At 35.6% G+C, this 23142-nt stretch overlaps 2 protein-coding genes across 3 annotated transcripts; one reads left to right on the plus strand and one right to left on the minus strand.

The window, feature by feature from the left end:
* The first annotated feature begins 4105 nt into the window (after window positions 1-4105).
* LOC126668053 (probable methionine--tRNA ligase) lies at window positions 4106-10507 on the plus strand. Its single transcript, XM_050361269.1, has 17 exons — window positions 4106-4301; window positions 4385-4529; window positions 5122-5275; window positions 5455-5610; window positions 5770-6000; window positions 6167-6310; window positions 6675-6765; window positions 6937-7043; window positions 7142-7256; window positions 7755-7873; window positions 7959-8024; window positions 8118-8246; window positions 8336-8470; window positions 8593-8704; window positions 9456-9688; window positions 9791-9892; window positions 10107-10507. Exons 1-17 carry the CDS (start codon window positions 4121-4123, stop codon window positions 10332-10334), a joined length of 2448 nt encoding a protein of 815 aa, XP_050217226.1. The 5' UTR covers window positions 4106-4120; the 3' UTR covers window positions 10335-10507.
* Window positions 10508-15126: 4619 nt separating this feature from the next.
* LOC126669462 (uncharacterized) lies at window positions 15127-21981 on the minus strand. Of its 2 annotated transcripts, none has more exons than XM_050362933.2 (16): window positions 21509-21981; window positions 21106-21207; window positions 20940-21006; window positions 20670-20839; window positions 19992-20252; window positions 19231-19314; window positions 19083-19130; window positions 18935-18999; window positions 18786-18834; window positions 18150-18405; window positions 17535-17656; window positions 17176-17256; window positions 16996-17070; window positions 16515-16705; window positions 16267-16417; window positions 15127-15577 (listed from the first exon to the last, which is right to left on the minus strand). In XM_050362933.2, exons 1-16 carry the CDS (start codon window positions 21905-21907, stop codon window positions 15380-15382), a joined length of 2319 nt encoding a protein of 772 aa, XP_050218890.1. In that variant the 5' UTR covers window positions 21908-21981; the 3' UTR covers window positions 15127-15379. The 2 variants fall into 2 exon arrangements, with proteins under 2 accessions (XP_050218890.1, XP_050218891.1); XM_050362934.2 differs by having other exon boundaries at window positions 21106-21200; window positions 21509-21601.
* Between the last annotated feature and the right edge of the window lie 1161 nt (window positions 21982-23142).

Raw genomic sequence — 23142 nt, forward strand, 5'->3', positions numbered from 1 at the left:
TTTCAAATTGATCATTAGTCCTTTGCAAAATGCCTTGAACCGCTTGCAATTGAATTGTTTGCCGTTGTCTGCTATTACAGTGTGGGGTATGCCGAATCGGCATATTACTTCGTTTTTGAAGAATTCCTCTACTTTGGCTGCGGTGATGGTTGCGACAGGTGCTACCTCTACCCATTTTGTGAAGTGCTCTATTGCGACGATTAGGAATTTCGCTTGATGTTTTCCCGTTTCGAACGGTCCAACTATGTCAATCCCCCAAGTGGCGAACGGCCATGGGCTTTCCATTGATCCTTGAGGCACTGCCGGTACACGACTGATGTTGTCGTGTCTTTGGCATTTATCACATTTCTTGACTAATGCTTTTGCGTCTTCTTTGATGGTTGGCCAGTAGTATCCCTGGAGTATTGTTTTTCTTGCTATGGTGACTGCTCCCTCGTGCGCGCCGCATATTCCTTCGTGGATTTCCTTTAGGATGGATTCTCCTGTCTGAGGCGAGACACACCTAGACCATGGATGAGTTAATGAGGTTCGGTAAAGAACTCCATTGTGAAAAGAGTAGTTGGCAGATTTTCTGATGGTGCGAATGGCTTCGACTTTGTCTGTTGGTAACTCGCCGCGGTCTAGATATTTGATCAGTGGAGTCATCCAGGAGTCGGCCTCCTCGATTGCCATGACCTCTGTTTTTCTGGTGCTTGGTGATTCGAGAATTTCCTTTAGCTGCATTTTAGTGAATAGATCTCCGAGTTCTGACGCTGATTTGGCGATGGCGTCGGCTTCGGTGTTTTCCTCTCTCGGGATTTGAATGATTTCCCATTGTCCTCCTTGTGCTTCTAGCTGTTGAAGCTGTGTTTTGACTTGACTCAGGTATTCGATCATCCCTGTTTCTTTGGCTTGATATTCTCCCTTGACTTGATTTACCACCAGCTGGGAGTCGCTATAAATCTTTAGGATTTCCGTTCTTATTTCTAATGCGAGGCCGAGGCCTGCGATTAGGGCTTCATACTCAGCTACATTGTTGCTGGCGGCGAATTGGATGTTTACTCCATATTCAATCTTGATTTTGTCGGGTCCTTTGAGGATGGCTCCTGCTCCAGCTCCTTTTTCATTTGATGCTCCGTCTACATGGAGTTCCCATACCAAGGCTGGTTTGGGTTGGCCAGTCTCGGTTGGAGTTATTTCTGCTACGAAGTCCGCCAAAGCTTGTGCTTTCAGAGTTGGGCGAGGTTCGTATCTTATGTCGTGTTCGCTGAGTTGGATGGACCAGTGGACTAATCTTCCGGAGGTTTCTGGTCGTTGGATCGCCTTTCGCAATGGTTGATTTGTCCTTACCACAACATTGTGACTTTGGAAGTAGTATCTCAGCTTTTTAGCTGTGGTCAGTACGGCAAGTGCCATTTTTTCGATCTCGGGGTATCGTGTCTCCGCGCCCTTCAGGACTCGACTAATGTAGTAGATTGGCTTCATCTCGTTATCCTCTTCCCTTACCAGCACTGTCCCGATGGTCTCGTTCGTGGTGCTGATGTATAGGTATAGTGTCTCCCCTTTCAGCGGTCTGCTTAGCAATGGAGGGGTGACGAGGAATTTCTTTATTTCTTCAAAGGCGTTCTCGCAGTCTTCATTCCATTCAAATTTTTGTGTTCCTTTGAGGGCTTTGAAGAAAGGGAAGCATCTTTTTGCTGAGCAAGACATGAATCTACCGAGTGCTGTAATTCGCCCGTTGAGTTTTTGAACTTCATTTATGCTTCTTGGTGCCTTCATGTCCATAATTGCTTTGATCTTCTCGGGGTTCGCCTCTATTCCTCTTTGAGATATCATGAATCCCAGGAATTTCCCGCCTTGTACGCCAAACGTGCATTTGTCGGGGTTCAGCTTCATTCCAAACTTATTCAGTATGTTGAATGTTTCTTCAAGATCTTTTGCATGGGTTTCTTCTTTCTCGCTCTTGATGATTAGGTCGTCTACATACAACTGGACTCGCTTTCCTATCTCGTCTTTGAACATGAAATTCATAAGTCTTTGGTATGTTGCTCCAGCATTTTTCAAGCCGAAAGGCATTGCCGTGTAGCAGTAAGTTCCTCCCTCCGTGATGAATGAAGTTTTTTCCTGGTCTTGTTCCTTCATCTGGATTTGGTGGTAGCCTTGAGCTGCGTCGGCTAGGCTATACATCGCGTGTCCAGCAGTAGAGTCCACGTTGGTCGATATCTGGGAGAGGGTAGCTATCTTTAGGACACGCTTTGTTTAGATCGGTGTAATCCACACACATTCTATTTTTTCCGTTGGCTTTCTTTACGATAACTACGTTAGCTACCCATTCGGGGTAGTGGACTTCTCGTATGAATCCTGCTTTCTCCAGTTTTTCTACTTCTTCAGCGATTATTTTCTGTTTTTCTTCCAAGAACTTCCTTTTCTTTTGCTTCACTGGGTTCGCCGCTTCTGCTACATTTAGATCATGAGTAATGACCTGGGGGTCTATTCCGACTATTTCTGATGCGTTAGCAGCGAAGGTTTTGACGTTGTTTTTCAGCATGGCTGTGATTTCGCTTTCGATCTTTGGGTTCATGTTTGCGCCGAGATTTACTCTTTTCTCCTTGTCGAGTTGGAGTTTCTTTGTTTCGCCTTCGGGTGCTGTTTCTTTTTCTTCGATGTCGTGATTAAGGATTTCTTCTATTGCCATTGCTTCGCCTGATTCTCTTATTGCTTGTTCGTAGCACTTTTTCGCCTCGGCTCGGTTCCCTTGTATCGTGATAATTCCTTGTTTCGTCGGTATCTTCATGGTTAGCGCCTTTATGCTCGTCACGGCGGCTGAGTCGTGGAGGAAAGGTCTCCCCAGTATCGCGTTGTACGGCAGGTCGATTTCTACGACGCTAAACCGTGTAGGTAATTCCTCGCTTTTCCTTGTCCTTCCTAGCTTGACGTCGAGAGTAGTTGTTCCATTGGGCTTAATTGGCAAGCCCCCAAATCCTACCACAGGCGTGGCATTTCTCTTTAGTTCCGCTAGGTCTCCTCCTAGGCTTTCGTAGGCCTTTTTTGTTATCAGGTTTATTGCGCTTCCTTCATCGATTAGGATTCTCTCAACGTTCCAGTGTTCGATGATCATGGCCACTACCAGAGCTTCGTTGTGCTCTTCGGCTATTCTCCCGAAGTCCTCTCCGTCAAAAGCCACTGGAGGAGGAGTTGAGAGTTCTGTTGCTTTTCGTTTTCTCCGTGTCGTTTGATCCTTCAGGTTTACTCTTTCAGAAGTCATCTTCTTCAATGAGATTTGTTTTTGAGTTCAGAAAAGCTCCTTCTTTTGAAGTTTAGTTAAGCTTTTCCCACAGACGGCGCCAATTGATGGAGTCTGCCTTCTGAACCGGTGAGTGAACCTGCAAAACAGGGTAGAAGCTAACCGGACGGTGGTTGTCCGATTAACTCTCCGATGCTAAAGTCAGTTTAGAGCTTTGAGCAGCGTTTTGAGTATATGAATGTAATTGTGATTCTAGGCATACCTCGTGCTCCTTTTATAGTAGTCGAATATACCTAGTAGAGTTGTATTAGGCAGGTGAATCCTACTTTGTAGGGATTCGGCCGTATCTTAAGGATTCTCCTGATTTGTCGAGATCTACCTTAATCTGATAAGAGTCCTATTTAGGAACGTCTTCCTAAATAGTCTTATCTTCCTAAAGTAGAGCTTATCCTTCCATATGTAGTGTTAGTGTTCAAATAGGACAAGATTTCCATATTCAGTCGTTTACCCGAATCCCGGACCTGACGCGCTCTTGGCGGATCATGTGGGATTCGGTCTTTATTAGTATATTACCGAATCTTAGAGATTCGGTATCTCCTTCATATCTTTCCGTCTTCAGGGGGAGTCCGGTGTCGCCTGAGAGTGGATCTCCTGCAACTCGGCTCCATTATACTTACAGTAGGATTCGGTATCCATCAGTAATCAATTTCTTGAGAGATAATACAAATGTAAATAGAAAGCTGTAATAGCAAATCTTATAAAAGCCTTATATAAACAGATCTGGCCCATCTTAAAAATGGTTAAACAAGGGCCTAATTAGGCCTTTTAAATATTTTTGAAAAAGGGGCCCGGATTGGTCCCTTTAAACCTAATATAAAAAGGTCTGAGAAAGCCGCCATGTCCGAAACTGACGCCTGCAACACAAATCTGCTGCTTCTCCACGCTACTCCACTGATGGAAGATACCAGCGAGCAATCCGCCGGAAAAAAGCTGCCGATCGCCGGAAAGAGGAACATTCTGATTACCAGCGCGTTGCCGTATGTTAATAATGTACCTCACCTCGGCAACATCATAGGCTGTAAGCATCGCTCTGTAGATGAATTATTCGCAATTAATTAGTGATTTTACTAGTATTTAAATTGAATATTATGTTGTTTGCAGGTGTATTGAGCGCTGATGTTTTTGCTCGATATTGCCGGCTTAGAGGCTATAATGCTATTTATATTTGCGGCACTGATGAGTATGGAACAGCTACAGAAACCAAAGCTTTGGAAGAGAATTGCTCTCCTAAACAAATCTGCGACAAGTAATTTTGTTTCCTTAGATATTATATGTTTTCTTTAGGGTATTAAATTGGGAGGGCATGAAATGAACTATGCCAAAGTTTTAAAATGGGTACCGAACTAATTTTCGTTACAAAATGGGTACTAAACTTAGCAAAACTTTATAAAAGAGGATTCCCAGGCATTTTTCGTCCAATCAGTGGGAGACTCGTGGCTGAAAGTCCTCTTTTTGTGACATTTCACTAAGTCTAGTATCCATTTTGTAACAAAAAGTAGTTTAGTACCCATTTCACAGTTTTCGTATAGTTCAGTACCCTCCCAAGTTTAACCCGTTTTTTATATGTTCCAGCTATTTAATTTGTGGTTCATGCTAGGTTTGAATAAAATCATCTTGAACTTGACGATTTAATGTAGTTCTTTCAAACTGAATTCAATTGCTTTCAAAATCATTTCTGTGTTTTATGATCACCTGGAGTTGATCATATTGATTTTTATTAATGTGGCCATGTTTTGTTCATATGTATATACTTTTAATTGCACTAAGATTCTTATTTTATGGCTATTCTAGATTCTTTTCAACAGTTTAGCTTAGTTATTTCAACTGTGTTTTTCTAGGTATCATGCAATTCACAGGGAAGTCTACAATTGGTTTAATATAAAGTTTGATGAATTTGGACGGACATCCACACCACAGCAGACTGAAGTTTGCCAAGCAATTTTTAAGAAGTTATTAGAGAACAATTGGCTATCCGAGAACACCATGCAGCAGGTTTGGGGTCATAGATTTTTGTTCTGTTTATGATATCATAGCAATCCTTTTAGTTGTGCTGAATTGTTTTCTAGGTTACTGTGTTTGTTATTTGCTTGTTCTGTAGCCTGCTTAGTCACTTTCCTTATCTTGCTATTGAGATGATCTTGAGATGTGTTACGAACTTTATTATGATACAGCTTTACTGCGACACATGCAAAAAGTTTTTAGCGGACAGGCTTGTAGAAGGTACTTGTCCAACTGAAGGGTGTAATTATGATTCAGCGCGAGGAGATCAATGTGAGAAATGTGGCAAATTATTGAATCCAACAGAGTTAAAAGATCCTAGGTGCAAGGTTTGTTATTTACTGTCTTTTTTCTAATTATTGTATGTGTTCTTTACCTACCTATGAGCTTGTTTATCCTCCAGTAGTTTCAGTTGTGTAATGTAGCATTTACATCTTCTATTGTAATACTTTGGCCATGAGTTGTAATGGGACCTATTACCAAAACAGGTTTGTCGAAACGCTCCACATATCCGTGATACAAATCACTTGTTTCTTGAGCTTCCTCTGCTTAAGGATGAATTGGTAAAGTATATTGAGAGCATGTCAATAGCTGGATCCTGGAGTCAGAATGCTATTCAATCCACCAATGCATGGTTGAAAGAAGGACTTAAGCAACGGTGTATTACAAGAGATTTAAAGTGGGGGGTTCCAGTTCCACATGAGAATTTTAAGGACAAGGTTAGAACATGATATTTACGAACTCAATGTGATGGTGTGGAGTTGATTGGTCTCCTAACCATATCGTGTCTGTACATTTTTTCTCTTTGCATAATTATGTGTGTTTATAGTACATTACAATTTTCACTATTTGATATTGAATTTCATCTATAAACATGGTGTATAGGTTTTCTATGTCTGGTTTGATGCGCCAATTGGATATGTCTCCATCACTTCATGCTACACTCCTGAATGGGAGAAGTGGTGGAAAAATCCCGAAAACGTGGAGCTTTATCAATTTATGGGGAAAGATAATGTACCATTTCACACTGTAAGTAAACAAACTCCCTTTTTTTAATTAACAACATGCTTATCATTGCAACATATCATAAGCTCTGAAACAGTTTCTTTGCTTTGTCTTGCCAGATAAGTTTAAGGTCTTAATAGCTGGATTTTTTTTAATGTTAGACCTAGTTGACAACCTCTTAGTTTTAATCCAGTTAGCTTGAAGATGCATAGTAGACAATTACGTTTGATTGCAATTTTGAATGATGTAAGAAATTATCCCGTTAAAGCAAGTAGCCACTATAGGGATATTGCCGAAGTTTTGGTTTCACTTATCAAGGGTCTGTCTCGTCTGTCTATTTTTATCTGCTTACTTCTTAATTTCTTATATTTTTAACATATAATTTCAGGTGATGTTTCCATCTACACTTATTGGCACTGGTGAAAATTGGACCATGATGAAGACTATAAGTGTTACTGAATACTTGAACTATGAAGCAGGTTGAAATGAGGTGTTTCTTTCTTTAGCTTACTTAAGTAACATCAAGCTTAGTAATTCTAACAGTTAGTGTGTGGTATTCGTGAACTTTGCAAAAAATTAGGATGTAACCTTGATCTAATAGGAGAAAAGTTTGGTTTTGCCTTTTACGTGATTGTGATTTGTTACTGCAGGAAAGTTTTCAAAGAGTAAAGGCATAGGAGTTTTCGGTAATGATGCCAAAGATACAAATATTCCGGTTGAAGTTTGGAGATACTATTTATTAACTAACAGGCCAGAGGTAACCCTTTTTCTCTCTGTATCTATTTGACTAGTAAATAGTTCATATAGTTTTTTCAAAATATAGAATACTAATGTGGCTGCGTTTTTCTTATTTAGGTATCTGACACGCTATTTACATGGTCTGATTTGCAAGCAAAACTTAATACTGAGTTGCTCAATAATTTGGGCAACTTCATTAATCGAGTTTTAAGTTTTATTGCTAAACCTGCAGGTAAGTTAGTTGCTTGAGTTTGAGCGTTATGTTTGTAAAACTAACTGTCAAGATATATGCCATCCTTATTTAAGGTCTAAGAGAAGTTGCAGATTCAAACATGGTTTAGTATTTCGAGTTCACAAGGCATTATTGATATTCTCTCGTTGCTTCTAATTTTAAGTCTTGTTATATTCTTCCATTTCCCAAACCTCAATTACTTTTCAATTGTGGTATGTTTCCTCATTTCAAGCTTTGGTCAGTCACCTTACTAAAGCTATGTTCTCAGTTTTGCCTATTGAATCACCATCTCTCACTATTATACACTTGGTGCATGATTGAACAGTCTGCATTTTCACATTATTCTAAAATTATCTGAATGGTACACACTTAATCATCAACCTGCTATCCTTTTATCTTTCAATGCTCATAAGTTCTGAAATTGGCTTGCTGTTATTTTTGTTCAAAGAAAGTTATTCTGGCATATCCATATTTTTAACTGACAATTTTATTCTATAGGTTTAGGATATGACTCCATTATTCCAGATGCTCCTAATGCAAGCTCGCATCCTCGAACAAAGAAATTGGCTGAAGACGTTGGTAAATTATTGGGGCAGTATGTTGAAGCCATGGAGAAGGTGTCATGTTTTTCTCAATAGTGTTCCTAGCCACACAGCGACTACTTCTTGAATTTTTCTGATGTTTACCATTGCACCTTTCCAGGTCAAATTGAAACAAGGACTAAAAATTGCAATGAGCATCTCTAGTGAAGGGAATGCATATCTTCAGGTACGCTTGAATTAAGGACAATCCTTATTAGTTAAAAGCTCATCTACCTGTCTTGTTGTGGTTTTGCATTTTTAAGATGAAATTGCCATGCAGGAAAGCCAATTCTGGAAGCTATACAAGGAAGATCAACCCTCATGCAACATAGTTATGAGGGCTTCTACAGGACTTGTATATCTTCTCGCATGTTTACTGGAACCTTTCATGCCTTCTTTTTCTCTCTCGGTAATCTACTTGTCTGCAGATACATAATCAGTTGCCTTGGAAACTTATTCAATAATTTGAGCCAATTTTTTCCTAAACTGGTACTCTAGGTTTTCAAGCAACTTAATTTACCTCCTGAAGAAGCTTCTCTCTCTGATGAAAAAGGAGATATTATTAAGATGCCTTGGGAATTCCTACCTCCCAATCATAAAATTGGGACACCAGAGCCATTGTTCAAGGAATTGGTATGTCCTCTTTTGCATGCCTTTGGTTGTGATGTCTGAGTTTGAGTGTCAGATTTGCAGCATAAAGTCGCCCTTACCTTTGTTTGCCATCTTTTCTTGTAACATCTATTTATGATTTGTAGAAAGATGAAGAAGTTGATTTCTTCCGGAAGAAATTTGCCGGTAGTCAAGCTGAGAGAGCAGAAGCTGAAGCAGCACAGGCTGCTGAGAAATTGAGCAAAGCCAAAATTTCAGGTTATTAAGGCCTAGTTTAATTGTGGAAACTTTTTTCTATTTTAGTTTCTAATATTTTTCTCCCAATTGAAATTTTCTACATTGTATTAAAATCTTCAGTTGCCATTTTCTGGAAGTACCAATTAAAAATGGCATTCTAAAAAAGTTTCAATACTTGAGAAATGTTAAATTTATTTCATGATTTGTGAATTTTTTTGTTCTCTTGAAATTATTTTCAGTTTACTTCTGCAATTTTGTCGGCCCTTTAACTTTGTATGCTTTAATGGTATTAGAGAAACATAAGAATGAAATTTGTAACTTCTTATTCTTTTTTTCTTAAAAGAATTCACACCTAAACAACCATTTCTGCTGCACCTGAGGATATATACTACATTCTTTTGAGTTTGCTGGTTTAGGGAGTAAATCATGTTGAATTCCTTTTTGCTGCCTAGCTGTGGCTTGATAAATGAAGGGATTGTAGGAACAGTTTGAAAGTATGACTTTAGTTAGACAAAGTATTCATGTTAATACTATGAATTATCTAGGGATAATTTATAACGCCTTTAAGATGTCTAGGCATTTGTTTTGAATCCTGGAAGAGGAATTTCGTATCTGAATTGATGTCTCTGCTGCTGTCTTCAGATTATAACCAGTACCTTATCTTAATTTTCTATAGCAGTAGGCAGTAGCAGCTCTTAACCTCTACATCTTGTTATACTTGCATAAAAGTGCTAGTAATTTGTTTCTAATTAGGATCTTTTCCGGGTAACAGATGGTGGTGGAAAGAAGGCACAGACCAAAAAGCCTGCTGCTCCAGCCAAATTAAAGAGTAATGTGAAGCAAGAAATCTCCATCAGAAAACTAGATATTCGGGTTGGCTTAATAAAGAAAGCCGAGAAGCATCCTGATGCCGATTCTCTTTATGTGGAAGAAATTGATTTGGGTGGAGAAATTAGAACAGTCGTTAGCGGACTTGTCAAATATATACCTCTTCAAGAGATGCAGGTATTCTTCTCTCTTCTTACATATTGTAACAGTATGACATAGATTTCAGTTTTAGGCAATCCTTTTCTGCGACACTGTTGACGATTATGCTTATGCTTGCAGAATAGGAAGGTCTGTGTTCTATGTAACTTAAAGCCGATGACCATGAGGGGTGTCAAGTCACAAGCTATGGTTCTTGCTGCTTCCAACAGTGACAACACTAAGGTTAGCAAGCTTTCTATTTTTTGACAACAAGAACTACAATTTCCATGATTATAAAATTTGGTAAATCAGATATAATTATATTTATTTACAAATGATATATAAAATCTTATAATTCATTTGAACTAAATGCAAGGTTTGGAAAACATAGTTGTTACTTTCATTATTAAGATTCCTAAGTTGCAGGTCAATATCTACTAATATAATATTATTTCAGGTTGAGTTGGTTGATCCACCTGCATCTGCTGTAGTTGGAGAGAGGGTTACATTCCCTGGTTTTGAAGGTGAGCTTGATGATGGGCAATGTCCTAAGAAAGTCTGGGAGACGCTACAAGTGGATTTAGGGACCAACGCAGATCTCGTGGCATGCTACAAAGATATTCCATTCACCACATCAGCCGGTGTTTGCAAGGTCGCATCTATTCAGAGTGGTCCGATAAGGTAGATAAGCGAAGTCAGTTTCCTAGATTTTGACCCTTTTTTTTTCTAATTGTTTCTCAATGCATTTTCTATTATATGTAAACCAACTTGTGATCTGTGTAAAAATGATAATTGGAAGCAGGGAGGTTTTCTCCATAATGCTCCTCTACGATGATCAATTGTTTGCAGTTCTATACACTCATCCTTCTCAAGTTTTCAATTCTGTAAAATTATGTTGATTCTGTGAATGTGGATATTTATGTGTTTGATACATGTTAGATGGATTTCCTAACATGTCAAGCTCATCTCAATTATCTTCACACTTGGGGAATCCACGCACCGGTTATTAACCGGTTAATGTTGATGGAAAGGATTATCTTTGATGTAGAGATTTGAATGGAGCATGGCCAGCCATCGTTTCCTGCCTTAACCAGACGCTCCTCTTGCTTCCATCTGACCCATAAAGCAAAACAAAAATTAGAGCAGTTCAAGTGCGACCATCTGTGGAGAATTTATCGAACATCTAGTTGGGCATCATCATACATATTTTGAGAATTCTTAACATACAGATTGAAAAGACGATTAGTAACACCAAATTTTGGTGTAGTAACTTTGAATTTGTGGCATTATCGGACAAACCGGAAGATGAAGACTGAAGATAGATGTGCAAGTGTTGGTAATGGTGGTGAAGGTCATATTTAAAGGTGTTTATGTGATTATGGGAAGTGAAGAGAGTGAATGATTTGGTATTAAGTGAAAGCATTTGCTGCTTAACAAGTCCATCACATTTTGCCGGTATAAATGGCATTGAACTGGTTTTCGGTGACACTTCTGCTGTTAGCAGACTCCTCGGGCCAAGCACTACACCGTGATTTCAGAGACGGCGAGAAGAAGCTGTGACAGCTGATTGTCTAGCGTTCAAGCGACGATTGGATTTGAGAGTTTTGATTTTGATTCTGGAGTTGCTGCTGATTGAATTGGTCTTTGATGGCAAAAGGAGTAAGTAGATGATGGCAAAATTATCAATTGTCATCAAATTTATTTTGTGTTACAATATTATTATTAAATTATGATTTTACATGAAATAATCCTCAAAAATGATTACCACGTAGACCTTCATATGTAGAAAGGAAAGTCACATGCATTTTTCCGTTAATTAACAGATCGAGTCTCTTTGTTCTAGCCAATCGTGAAAATACTAATAGAAGGGTCGAAAAGATAATTTTTTGAGATAAGAGTCCTAAATAAAAAATGGCATAATGTAAGAGTCAATATGAGTTTCACCTAATTTTAACAATAAGGGACAAAACAATAGTTGAATCCAAAAACCCTGTTGAATTTACAGTGTTTTTGGGTTCATTTTTATAATAGTTATAGATTTAAAATGAGTGATTAATTAATCACTCAACTACTACAAAACCAAAAGTATATTTTGAATCATGGTCAGTTAAGATTTATTTTTGTCCTTTTAACATAACTGGTAACTAAAAAAGGGCTAAAAACACTAATTTAATGAAGAAAAAATTAAATTTAAATCACAAAAATAAAAAGTTTAGACAACGTTGATTTATTATTTTGCATTTTTTTCTAAATAAAAGTTTTCTTCTTCTTCATGGAGAAAATGAATAAATAAATCAATCAAAATTCGGGAGAATGGGGTTTCTCTCGCTTTTGGCATAGCGGGCTCCCGGCAGGAGGCATGCACGACGGGCTATTAGCTCAGTGGTATCGAATCTCTCTCTTTGCGGTTCCGGTGATGACTTGGAATTTTTTTTCTTTCAAATTTGGATAATTTTTTTACTTTAATTTAATAATTTAAATTGTTCCGGGGATATGCAAATAATAATAATAAATCTCACAATTTTTAGAATCTCATATATATTATGACTTGAGTAATATTATCAACTAATCAGAATTTTTTATTAGATCACGCTATTTGATTCACCAAATACATCATTATTGTATACTCTTTGGAAAGGAGAAGGAAGGTCAGAATGCCAGCATACATCTATTATTAAGTTCACCCGACTCGATAGTATCCATTTTATTTTGGAAACATCTTCGAATATAGAAATAGATTCGAAATAAAATCTAGAGCAAATTACTCTAAGGTACCTCACATTTGTCATAATTCACAGTTTGATACCCCTTGTTTGAAAATCAAACGATTTGGTACCTCAGTTTTGATTTTGTAAACTATAAGACTCTTCTGTTAAATATAGGTACTCAATTGTTAACGGAATGAAATGTGAGGTACCAAATAGTTTACAAATGAAGTACGTAATCGTTTACATAATTAAAACTGAGGTACCAAATCGTTTATATAATAAAAACTGAGGTACCAAATCGTTTGAAAATAAATTTTAAATTATTAACGGAACTAACAGAAGGGCCTTATAGTTTACAAAATCAAAACTGAGGTACCAAATCGTTTGACTTTCAAACAAGAGGTACCAAACTGTAAATTATGACAAATGTGAGGTATCTTAGAGTAATTTGCTCTAAAATCTATCATTGATTGTAATATTTAAATAGAATACCAAAAATAATATATTATAATTTTTACATTTTTCTTTGGCCTTTGTGATAATACCAATGTTATGAAAAACGGACGGGATCGGCTGATCAAATCGGGTTAACCGCAAACCGGCCGGTTGGAACGGGTTAACCGCAAATCGGCCAGCGGTCCGGTCCGGTTATATGTTAAAATCCAAGTAGTGTAAAAAACGCTTGTAACCGGATCAAACCAGAAAATCCGGTTATTAAGAAAAATCGTCCAAACCCGATTTTTGGACTCAGTGTCTAAATTTCCAGTCAGACCCACGTGATTATTTTTCTCTCCTCTATTTCACTGACATATTTACACATATTCTTCTTTTTCTAACACACTAACATTAATTTGTCTCTTTCTTCCTTTTAATAGTAGTTTTGTTTTAGTCTCTTTTTTCTTAGTATTTTTTAATATCTTTCTTTCTTTAGTATTAATTGGTTACTATATATATATACACATATACTTTTAAAAACTTAAATATATATTAATTATTTATAACTATATTTTACATTAAAAATTTATTTAAATATTATATCATACTTCTTTATAAAATTTATATTTAGTAAACACTTCATATAAAAAATTTAATTTTTTTTCTATCCTATATAACATTTATTGTCCTAATTCTAAAAATTATTCACCTATAATTTTATTTTTCACAACTAAATTTAAATAAATAAATTTTACTTTAATCGTCAATTTAGTAAACATTTACTATCAAAATTAAAGATTTTTGTTTTCTATCTTACATAAATTCTACATGCTTTTGAAAGTTATTCATCTATAATTTAATTTTACATTATAAAATATAATAAATCTTTTGATATATCATCATATTTTTTGTTTTATAAAAAGATTAAATTATATATGTTTTATTTAAATAATTTATATTTATTAAAATTAAAAAATCCGATCCAACCCGGTTGAACCGGTTGAACCATGAACCCCCAACAAAGCCGATTCACATTCCGATCCGATTTTAAAAACATTGGATAATACCAAGAACGGCCAGATAAAAGTGCCGGCATGCACGTTGTGGTAGAAAGATTATATCTAACTTCAAAACTTCTCGTATTCATAAAAATAATAAAAAAATATTCGTAAGAAAAAAACTTCAGAACTTAAAAATAATAGTCTAATAATTATTCATGGACCCTTAATTTTGGCAAACCTATCAGTAAACCCCCCAAATTTTAAAAACAATCTGTAAGCCTTATGACTTTTGTGGCGGCACTCATTCACGACCCTTATGGACGAGAATATCCCTAGCCTCAACTTTTTTTGGCGGCTATCATTCCTAAAAAAAGGAATTAGTAAATTTTTGGTATTTGAACTTTTTAAAAAAAATGTCAATATGGTGTTTCAACAAACATTTATATCAAAACAGTAATTGAACTTGTTAAATAATTACAAGTTAGTTGTTCCAGCCGATTTATGTCGGAAAAAGGTGACATGGCGTATGACGTGGCTGAAATATACAGGTGACTAACCGGCATTTTTACCTGTCAGCAAAACGAAACCGGCAGGAACAACTAATTTGTAATTTATTTAACAAGTTCACACACCTTGATATAAAAGAATTATTGAGACACCATATTGTTATTTTTAAAAAAAATCAGGCACCAAAAATTTATTAATCCCAAAAAAAATAATTGACCGCGCCACGTTAGTTGGCACGTCACCAAAAATTCAAAAAACTTTAAAACACCCCAAGAACTATTAAAATTTAATAAAAAAACCAACCTAGCCTAATAAAACCCAATCCACCCGGTGAACCCATTTATTACCGATCGCCGCCACCCCACCACCGCTGAAATTTTTTCGGTCCGGTCATCTCTTTCGACCTGTTCTTCATGATGTCCAGTCATGAAAGAACAGGTCAGAGAAGATGACCGGACTGGAAAATTTTCGACGGTAATTGATGGCGGCGAGCAGAGATCCGTGGTGAATGGATTACCGGATGAGTTGGGTTGATTTTTTTATTTTTTATTTTTAATTAAATTTTAATAGTTCTAGATGTATTTTGTGTGTTTTAACTTTTTAGGGTACTTTGATGACGTGTCAGTTGGCAACGCCAATTTATTTTTAAGAACGACAACCGCAAAAAAACAACGCTAGGGGTATTTTTGTCCATAAAGACCGTGAATGAGCGCCAAAATCCAGGGGGTTTACTGATTTTTTTAAGTTGGGGGTATTTACTGATAGAAAGGACAAAATTGAAGCTTCATGATTGATTATTAGTTAAAAATTTAAAATAACAAGAGACTTGAAAACTTTAAATTTTGACATGCCTAATCTAGTGGGTAGAAACTACAAGAAAATCTCAAATTCCAACATTCTCTTTCAGTTGTATTATGATAATAATAACAAAAAAGAGATTAAATTGTGACTCAAAACAAGTACACATTTTCCTCCAAACATTTTTTTCTCCTTTCCCATCCAATAGCCTCCTTCGGCCTTTACATGGCTTCACAAGCTATAAAAACAAAATTTTCATTTGGAGCATTTTGAAATGATTTTCATTTCAAATATTTGATCTTCTTCGTAGTATCTATAATACTTTTGCCTATTTCCGCGTGCTTGAATTTCAATAATTTCTCAAGCCGAACGGCCGCTTCAGGGAAGACATCCTTGTCGATGCAAGATTCTGAACATAGACCAAAAAGAACCATATTGACATCTTCCTCAAGCTGGATGCTGAATAGATGATTGAAGACCTAAAGATGAATATTACAAGACACGAGTTAGAAAGTAGTAAAAATTTCTGAAAATGGTGAATCGGGTTGTAGTTCGTATTCATATAAAGCAAAATCTGCTACAAAGATTGTTTGCTTAAGGTGCAAGATGAACAAAATTATAAAGTGAAAATGTAAGAACCATTATTTTGCATAAAAATGATATAGTTGCCCTATTTGTCATTCTCCATATGGTCCTATTTGCATTTAATAAAGGAACCAACACTTCTGACTTCACTAATATAGCTTTAATATGTTTTCCGTCTAAAAATGGTGCAATGCTATGGGCGAGCATTTGGTTCAAACCAAACTGAACCAAACAAACAAATTTAATTTTTTTTTTAAACTGAGCCGAGCTAGTTATAGATATCTTAAATTTTTCAAACTGATCCATAATTTGTTTTGTTCAGTTTGATTTGTAAATTGTTTTATCATAGAAACTGAACACAATTGAAAACCCAAATTTTTGTAATCATTTCAAACCCCCCAAATTATCGGTTCAGTTCAGTTGATCAATTTTGGTTCGCTTTTGCACACTCCTGGCATAATGAATTTAAATAAAAAATAAAAAAAATGTTCATATAGCAGCCTAAGCAAAATATGAGAAGCCACTGATAAAAGACGTGAAGATGTTACGTTGATTTAAACGAATAACAGATTTTTATACTCACCATTTTCATCCTTGATATAACCATATCTTTAATGGCTGAGGATCTAGAGACCAAATTAACAACAAAGAGACCCTGCTCAGCAAGAGAATCTTTTACAGTCTGAAGAAAAGATTCCTCCACAAAATCTGCAGCTGGGCAAGTCATTCCAGAGCTGTGCAGACAAAAAAAATAGATATTTCTCATAATCTGCCTTCTATCCATTTACGACCTGCATTCGGTTACAAATGAAAACGAACATATGCTTGTACCTCGAGTCTGAAGAGTCCACATCAATTATAAGAACATCAATCCCGGGACCATCTCTGCCCTCTGCATGAGATGTGATGCACATTCCATTTGAAGAAAGCTTTAAACCGCCTGGACCATCCTCATTTCTACCAAGGACAGGCATAGGTGTTTTTAAATCTCTAACAAACTGAATTCCGTCAGTAATATGCACCTGCAATGTTACATAAGAACGTAAAATACATTTCCAAGAAATTTTTAAAAAATATCATTTATATTACAATAAAACCTTTATTTTTGTCTTCCAAGAGATTAAATAAAAAATGCTATAACAAAAGATTATCAGTCGAATAATGATATAGTCATCTACCATTTCGAGTGCTAAGAAATTAACAAAATGCGGTTCATACTTGATGGAAGTGCCAAAATTGCGCAAAGAAAGAACCCTAAAAAAATAGAATTAATAAGGACTAAAAGTGAAACTGCAAAATTAAGTAAAATTACCTTTAAATGTTTATCTTCAGTAAAGCCAAAGCAGTCCCTTGCAAGATCAAGTATCACAGGATCCAACTCCACCACCTATGGATTGGATAAGTTATCAGATAAAGCAGACAAGTCTGTCAAATGATTACTTATGTCGTACCCTCTTGGGAGGGTGGGAAAGCTTTCAAAGCCTATAGTTACCTCAATGTGCAAAAAGGGCATACATCCATGGAGAAACATAGGAAGCAAACCAGCACCAAGACCTACTACAACTGTTTTAACCTGAAAACAAGTATTAAACTCAGCACCTACAAGAGCAACATAACATTCACACATAGATGGTATAGATAAACCAGAAAGCAGACACAGTCAAATAGGTATAGAAACATATATTAAAGCATCAGTTTGAATTTCTTTTAGCTGAACAATTCTTTTCACACAAAAATTCCAACTCAGAACACTGTGTCAACCATCAACAGCATAAAGTTTAAAACCACTATCAGGATATACATATATCGCTTATATCTAGTAAATCCAGTATTATGAAAAAAGGCCCTTACAGTATTTCCAGCTGATGCCACACTTTCCAAATAAGAAGAGATCAACATAAAGCCAGAAATGATCCCTGTATGATAGGAACTAGCCAAATAGTCATGATAAACCTTCAGCGGGTTGATTGATTCTACAGTAAAATCAAAAACAAGAAGTGCAAATGTAATTAGCAAAACATGATGTAGCTTCTCTTTTCTCAAAAAAAAAAAAATGATGTAGCTTCTCTGAACAGAAATACTATACAAAACAAAATTACGAAATCAATGAGCCATTAACAGAAACTTATAATCTAGACGATGACATATAGAAAAGAAAAAATGAAGTTAGCAGGATGTTAATTTCTATCAGTCAGACCCTGACAGCAGCAATGAACTAATAGCAATTAGGATTTCAATGGTGCAACATAATGAAAGCAAATTGAAGTAATAAAAGAATTGATAATTTGCAAGGAACCAATTAACAGAAAATTAATTTGAACAAAACCCCATGGTAACATACACAAGTCCAAAGATCAATGAAAAAGTGTGATAAAAACTAGTTAAACTAACGTCCATAAGAAATTTAAATATCATGGAGGACATCAAAATATAAATAATACTTCAGCTCAAAAAAGAAAAAGATACCGTCATTTTGTTTCTTATTTCCTCGCTTCTTTGATTTGGAAGATGATGTATTTTTCTTCCTCTCGGTTCCAACATTTTTGGTGGAAGATTCATCCCTTGCGAGAAGAGCCTCTGACTGCACCAAGCTCTCAGCACGTTGAAAGACAAGGCGCCGGAATATCAAATCTTTATTGGGCAACAGGCGACTGACATCATCATCAACATCTTCATAAACCACATCTTCAACAATTATCGGACCAGTTAATGCAGATGTCACCTATCAAATGCAAACAACAGCTGAAACAGATAAGAAAAGATTGCACGTATTTTGGCATTTCAAAAATCCAGAAGCAGTTACCCGTCATTTGCTTATAAAAGAAAATAGAGTATAAATTTAGTTATGTTAAGTTGTTCCACGTGAGATACTTTTATGTTATAGTTAAAGAGAGATACCAGCAACTGAAACACTTCATATATAGCCAATGAGAAACACAATAAGTAATTATTATAATCACCCAAACAAATGAGTTAAGAGAACAAATACATTGGAGTTAAGTACATGTGAAAAAACAAGCAATAGCATTCTGTCTGTTTCGCATCTAAAAGCAACAAAAATATTATGTAGTACTCAAAAAGCATTATGATAGAGTGCAAAACCTTGTGTACAATATCTCGATGTTTAATTCCATCACCAGCCATCATGAAACTGTAGTATAACATCCCATTAAACCAAACATAGTAAGTCCACACATTAAAGAAACATCTAAAAGAACAGCATGGATTTAGATATGATTTCAATAACGTACGGTATTTGTGCTCCATTGTCACCTTCAATGGGTGCTAACTGTTTAACCAGAGGAGATAAATCCTTCTGAAAAAGGAGTTAGAAATCAGTTCTAAGGAGCTGCAAATACTTGTCATTTAAGAGAAATAAGATCTATAATAATGTATTACCTGAATATCATCCATGGTAGTATTCATGTGGCTGCTGTCTAATATAACCTACATTTACATTACATATAGTTGCTTAAATGATAATGTTACATAAATTCATGCAACAAAGATCTCAAGAGAAAATAGAAATTTCATCAAGAGAAATTACCATAATCAGACGAGCTGCCTGTGAGCTTTCAATGACCATCCATTGTCCTTCTTCTGAGGAGAAGAGCCACTCATGAGCTCGGGTCTGAAACAACATTGGTTTAATCCCAATGCATCCTATATTGAAATTATATTTGAATGTGTGCATATGGATACAAATCGAAGATTTAATGGAACCAAAAGTAATAATAATAATGAAAACAAATGTTATGACTTCCGTATCTTAAACAAATATCTTAAATTCCTCTTTTAACGCTTTTTTGCCTCATACACATCATTGTCTGTCTGTTAATGAGAGACGTTTTATGGCTCTAGATATAATAAGAGAAATATAACCTTTTTTTTTTTTTTGGGGGGGGGGGGGGGGAAGACGTTGGATAGCTAGGGGCGGTAAACCTTCCCAGAATGATGAGAAAGTTTGAAAAAAAAAATGTTTCTTAATTGATCAATTGTTTGGTGAGTTCACTATTGGAACAAAAGAAGTGTTGAACTAAAATATGTCAAATAATCATTCACAATATATTATAAATGCTTGAACACAATAATAGTTGTCGTAAGCTTTGATTATTATGGAAAAGCTGTGACATATTATGGTAGCTATGACAGATCATCAACCTTATCAGAATGCACAGACCACAATTTCTAAAATAATTCAAAAATTTGTCAATAATTTTCTTGGAGAGGGTAGCATACGGGAAATTCCAAATAAACCAACAATAATTTTCTTACAATGCATATAAATCAATTAAATACCAGTAGTACCTTAGGCACAATGAAAACGCCACAATGAAATGAGAAAGGGGTAGAATTGTCCTTAGCATCAAGAACAACAGCTCTGTATGTGAAAAGAGAGCCTCCTCGTCCACCCAAAGTAAGCTGAAATCGACGACCTTGGCTAAGCTTTGTCAAGTCCCCTTTAGCGCCCAGTTGCAAATCTTCAAGAGAGTGCATTATATCAGAACCACTGGAATATTCTCTACGGATCTGATTCTCATTTTCAATAGCTTTTTGCAGAGCAGCAGCCTAAATATATATCCATCAAATTCCATTACACATTCATTAGATTCCAATTCTAAAACTTCCATCAAAGTTAATAATTAGATCTTGATAACTGAAATGTGGGTGTTGAAGCTAGATACTTAAATATCAATATATCATGGTAATCTCTATCTGAGTGATTGTGATTCCTTCCTTGATTGACATAGGCTTAGAATGTCACGCAAATTGCACATCTAATTATACCTCTAGTATATTGATCAGTAGGCCAAATGTCCATACAAAAATAATAATATCAAGCTGCTACATAACAATCTGGATTCCAAAAAAAATAATAGAAAAAATGTAATAACTTATTCAAGTTGCAGGTACTGCAAATTCCCCTACATTATGGTTGCATTTGCATAACAATTTATTTAAAGAAGTAAACAAGGAAATCACTACCTGATTTCCAGTACAATCAAGAAAACATGATTCTATCAACTGCAATTCAGTAGAGATTTCTTTCTCAGCAACCACCATAAAGGTACAAAACGCACGCTTGCTAGATGGCTTTTGTGGAATGGAATGAACATTCATTCTCCACCCATAACGGAACTTGGGGAAAAGCAAACCTGTAAAACAGTAATTAATAAAAAATCACATTTGAATTTAGCATGAACAAATAAGTTGAAGTCAACATATGCATTTAGCTTGAATTTGAGAACAAAGCACCTAAAATATGAGATTCGGCAAGAGTAAGACAAACAAATTTCCCGCCAAATCTCAGAACTCTTTGCACCTGTGAATATAGAATCACCGCCAAATTTAAAAGTCTTTTAAGACCAACCAATCTACTCAATCTGCACATTCAATAAATCTAACATAAATTTCAACCAACCTCTGATAAATATTTGTTCCCTAATTTAGACCCAACATGCGGCTCCATTAAAGCATCCAAGCCACCTTTATCAAGAACAACATCAAATGCCTCATCTGCAAACTGGTTAAAATTACATTATTCACAAAATTGAAGTAATAACAATAGTAAATACATAATTGCAAATAAATGCAGCCTCATGTTTACTACAATAATACTTAGGTCCCCAATGTTTCAGTAATAGCATTTCTAGTTCTTCTATTATAACTCGTCAAGGAAATGTTAAGTATAATTTTAAGGGACTAAATAGAGCAATTGAAAGACTTGGTTCTCAAATTGCTATTAAGTTTCAAGTTTAACATTGTCAGAACTAAAATTTTGCAATCAACTTGCTAATCAATTATGCAAAAGAACAGGAACACACCTGCATATCAGTCATGTCCATGAAGCGCCACCGCATGCCCGGCCGTTGTCGAACATTCCTTCTCAGCATATCAGAAATCACAATTTTCGAGAAATCAATATTCGTTATATCCTTAAACCCTAAATCGTACAATTCCTCAGATAATTTCGAACTTCCACAACCTGGCACCAGAATTTGCAGATTATGAGAAGAATTAGCATCGTTACCATTCCCGTCGGTGGCGGTGAGAAGAGAGACAAGTGGTTTACGAAGCTCCGGCCACTCAGCATACCACTCAAATGAGTCATCGCAGCCACGAATCTTAAAAAATGAGTCCCAGTTTTCTTTACTGGTGAAGTCTCCTAGGGTTTCGAGAAGAAGATCGTTGGATTGTCGCTGTTTGTCTACTTTTTTATCCATGTTTTTTTTTTATTTTCAGGTTTCTATCTGGTTCAACAAAATTAGGGTTTAAGTTAGTTTTGCTCGTTAGGGTTTAGCTAAGAAATGAAGAAAAAGAAGTGATATTTTTATGGTTAAAGGTTCAATCCGGCCCTCAAACTTATATCTAGAATTAAATAAATCACTTTTAATTTTTTTAAGTCAATTAGATCTATAGGCTTGTGTTACCGGAGCAAATATATCACTTTAAGGACTCTTTAAAATGAATGAATTCCTTTAATCAATTAGATTTTGAAATTTGTATCTCGAGATCAAATCAAGAGTTTGAGTTTTACAAATTGAGATTTACTGGCTTAAAATAAGAGTGTTTGAGATCTAATAAATAAAAGTTAAAAATGACTTATTTAATTTCAAAATATAAATTTAGAAATTTAATGGACTAATAAAAAATTTAAATAACTTATTTGATACGGAAAACAAATTTAAAGACTGAATTAATATTTTATTTGATTTTTTTTATTCTAAGCTCATATGGAATAAATCGATCTAGTTTGAATTGCAGTTTATATTCAAAAAAATTACATTAAACCTTTTCTCAACAAATTGCCTTTTTTAATACAAATTTGAAATTTATTTTAATTTGTTACTATTCGGGCGACTTCTTTTCATATGCTATAACTCTTTCTCAAGTTAATGCATAACTTGTAAGTGATTTTAAGTTTTTACATTGTTAGAGAGAATAATCAAATTCTTATTAAAGAATTAACAATAAATTGAAGCTTTAATGAACTTTTCATTTTATAGATTTCGAATAGAGGCAGTTTTAATCGACTATTCGCCGCCCCTTTTTACTTAACACCGTCCCTACAAAAGACATTTTTGCCCTTCTAGCAAAACTAAAACTACAAAAATTCTCTCAACTCATTCGAACAAATACGTAAAAAGTTGATTAAAACGACGGACAACGATTATAATTCGTCGGGTAACGATTATCGATATTCGGAAACAAGTTTTTTCGGCTTTTTCGAAATAAAAAATATTTTTTTTTCTAAATTCTAGGGGGACGTCCCGGAGGGACATCCCTCCACAAAGAAGGGACATCCCTCCAAAAGGAGTGGGAAGTCCCTCCTTGTGGAGGGACGTCTGCCGGTTATATTTTAAAAAAAAATTACAAATTGTTAAATGTAATTATTTATGTTAAACGTAATATTATAAATTGTTAAACGTAATTATTTATGTTAAACGTAATTTTATAA

Source organism: Mercurialis annua, linkage group LG2, assembly GCF_937616625.2.
Source record: "Mercurialis annua linkage group LG2, ddMerAnnu1.2, whole genome shotgun sequence".
Lineage (NCBI taxonomy): Eukaryota > Viridiplantae > Streptophyta > Magnoliopsida > Malpighiales > Euphorbiaceae > Mercurialis > Mercurialis annua.

Bases quoted from the DNA above. Each gene is read 5' to 3' on its own strand.
- LOC126668053 (XM_050361269.1), top strand. From the start codon at position 4,121: ATGTCCGAAACTGACGCCTGCAACACAAATCTGCTGCTTCTCCACGCT. The intron at 7,257-7,754 runs GTAAGTTAGTTG...TTTATTCTATAG, and splicing joins TTTTATTGCTAAACCTGCAG to GTTTAGGATATGACTCCATT. The intron at 8,471-8,592 runs GTATGTCCTCTT...TATGATTTGTAG, and splicing joins AGCCATTGTTCAAGGAATTG to AAAGATGAAGAAGTTGATTT.
- LOC126669462 (XM_050362933.2), bottom strand. From the start codon at position 21,907: ATGGATAAAAAAGTAGACAAACAGCGACAATCCAACGATCTTCTTCTC. The intron at 20,253-20,669 runs GTAGTGATTTCC...ATATATATTTAG, and splicing joins TTGATTGTACTGGAAATCAG to GCTGCTGCTCTGCAAAAAGC. The intron at 19,315-19,991 runs GTACTACTGGTA...ATGTTGTTTCAG, and splicing joins GCGTTTTCATTGTGCCTAAG to ACCCGAGCTCATGAGTGGCT.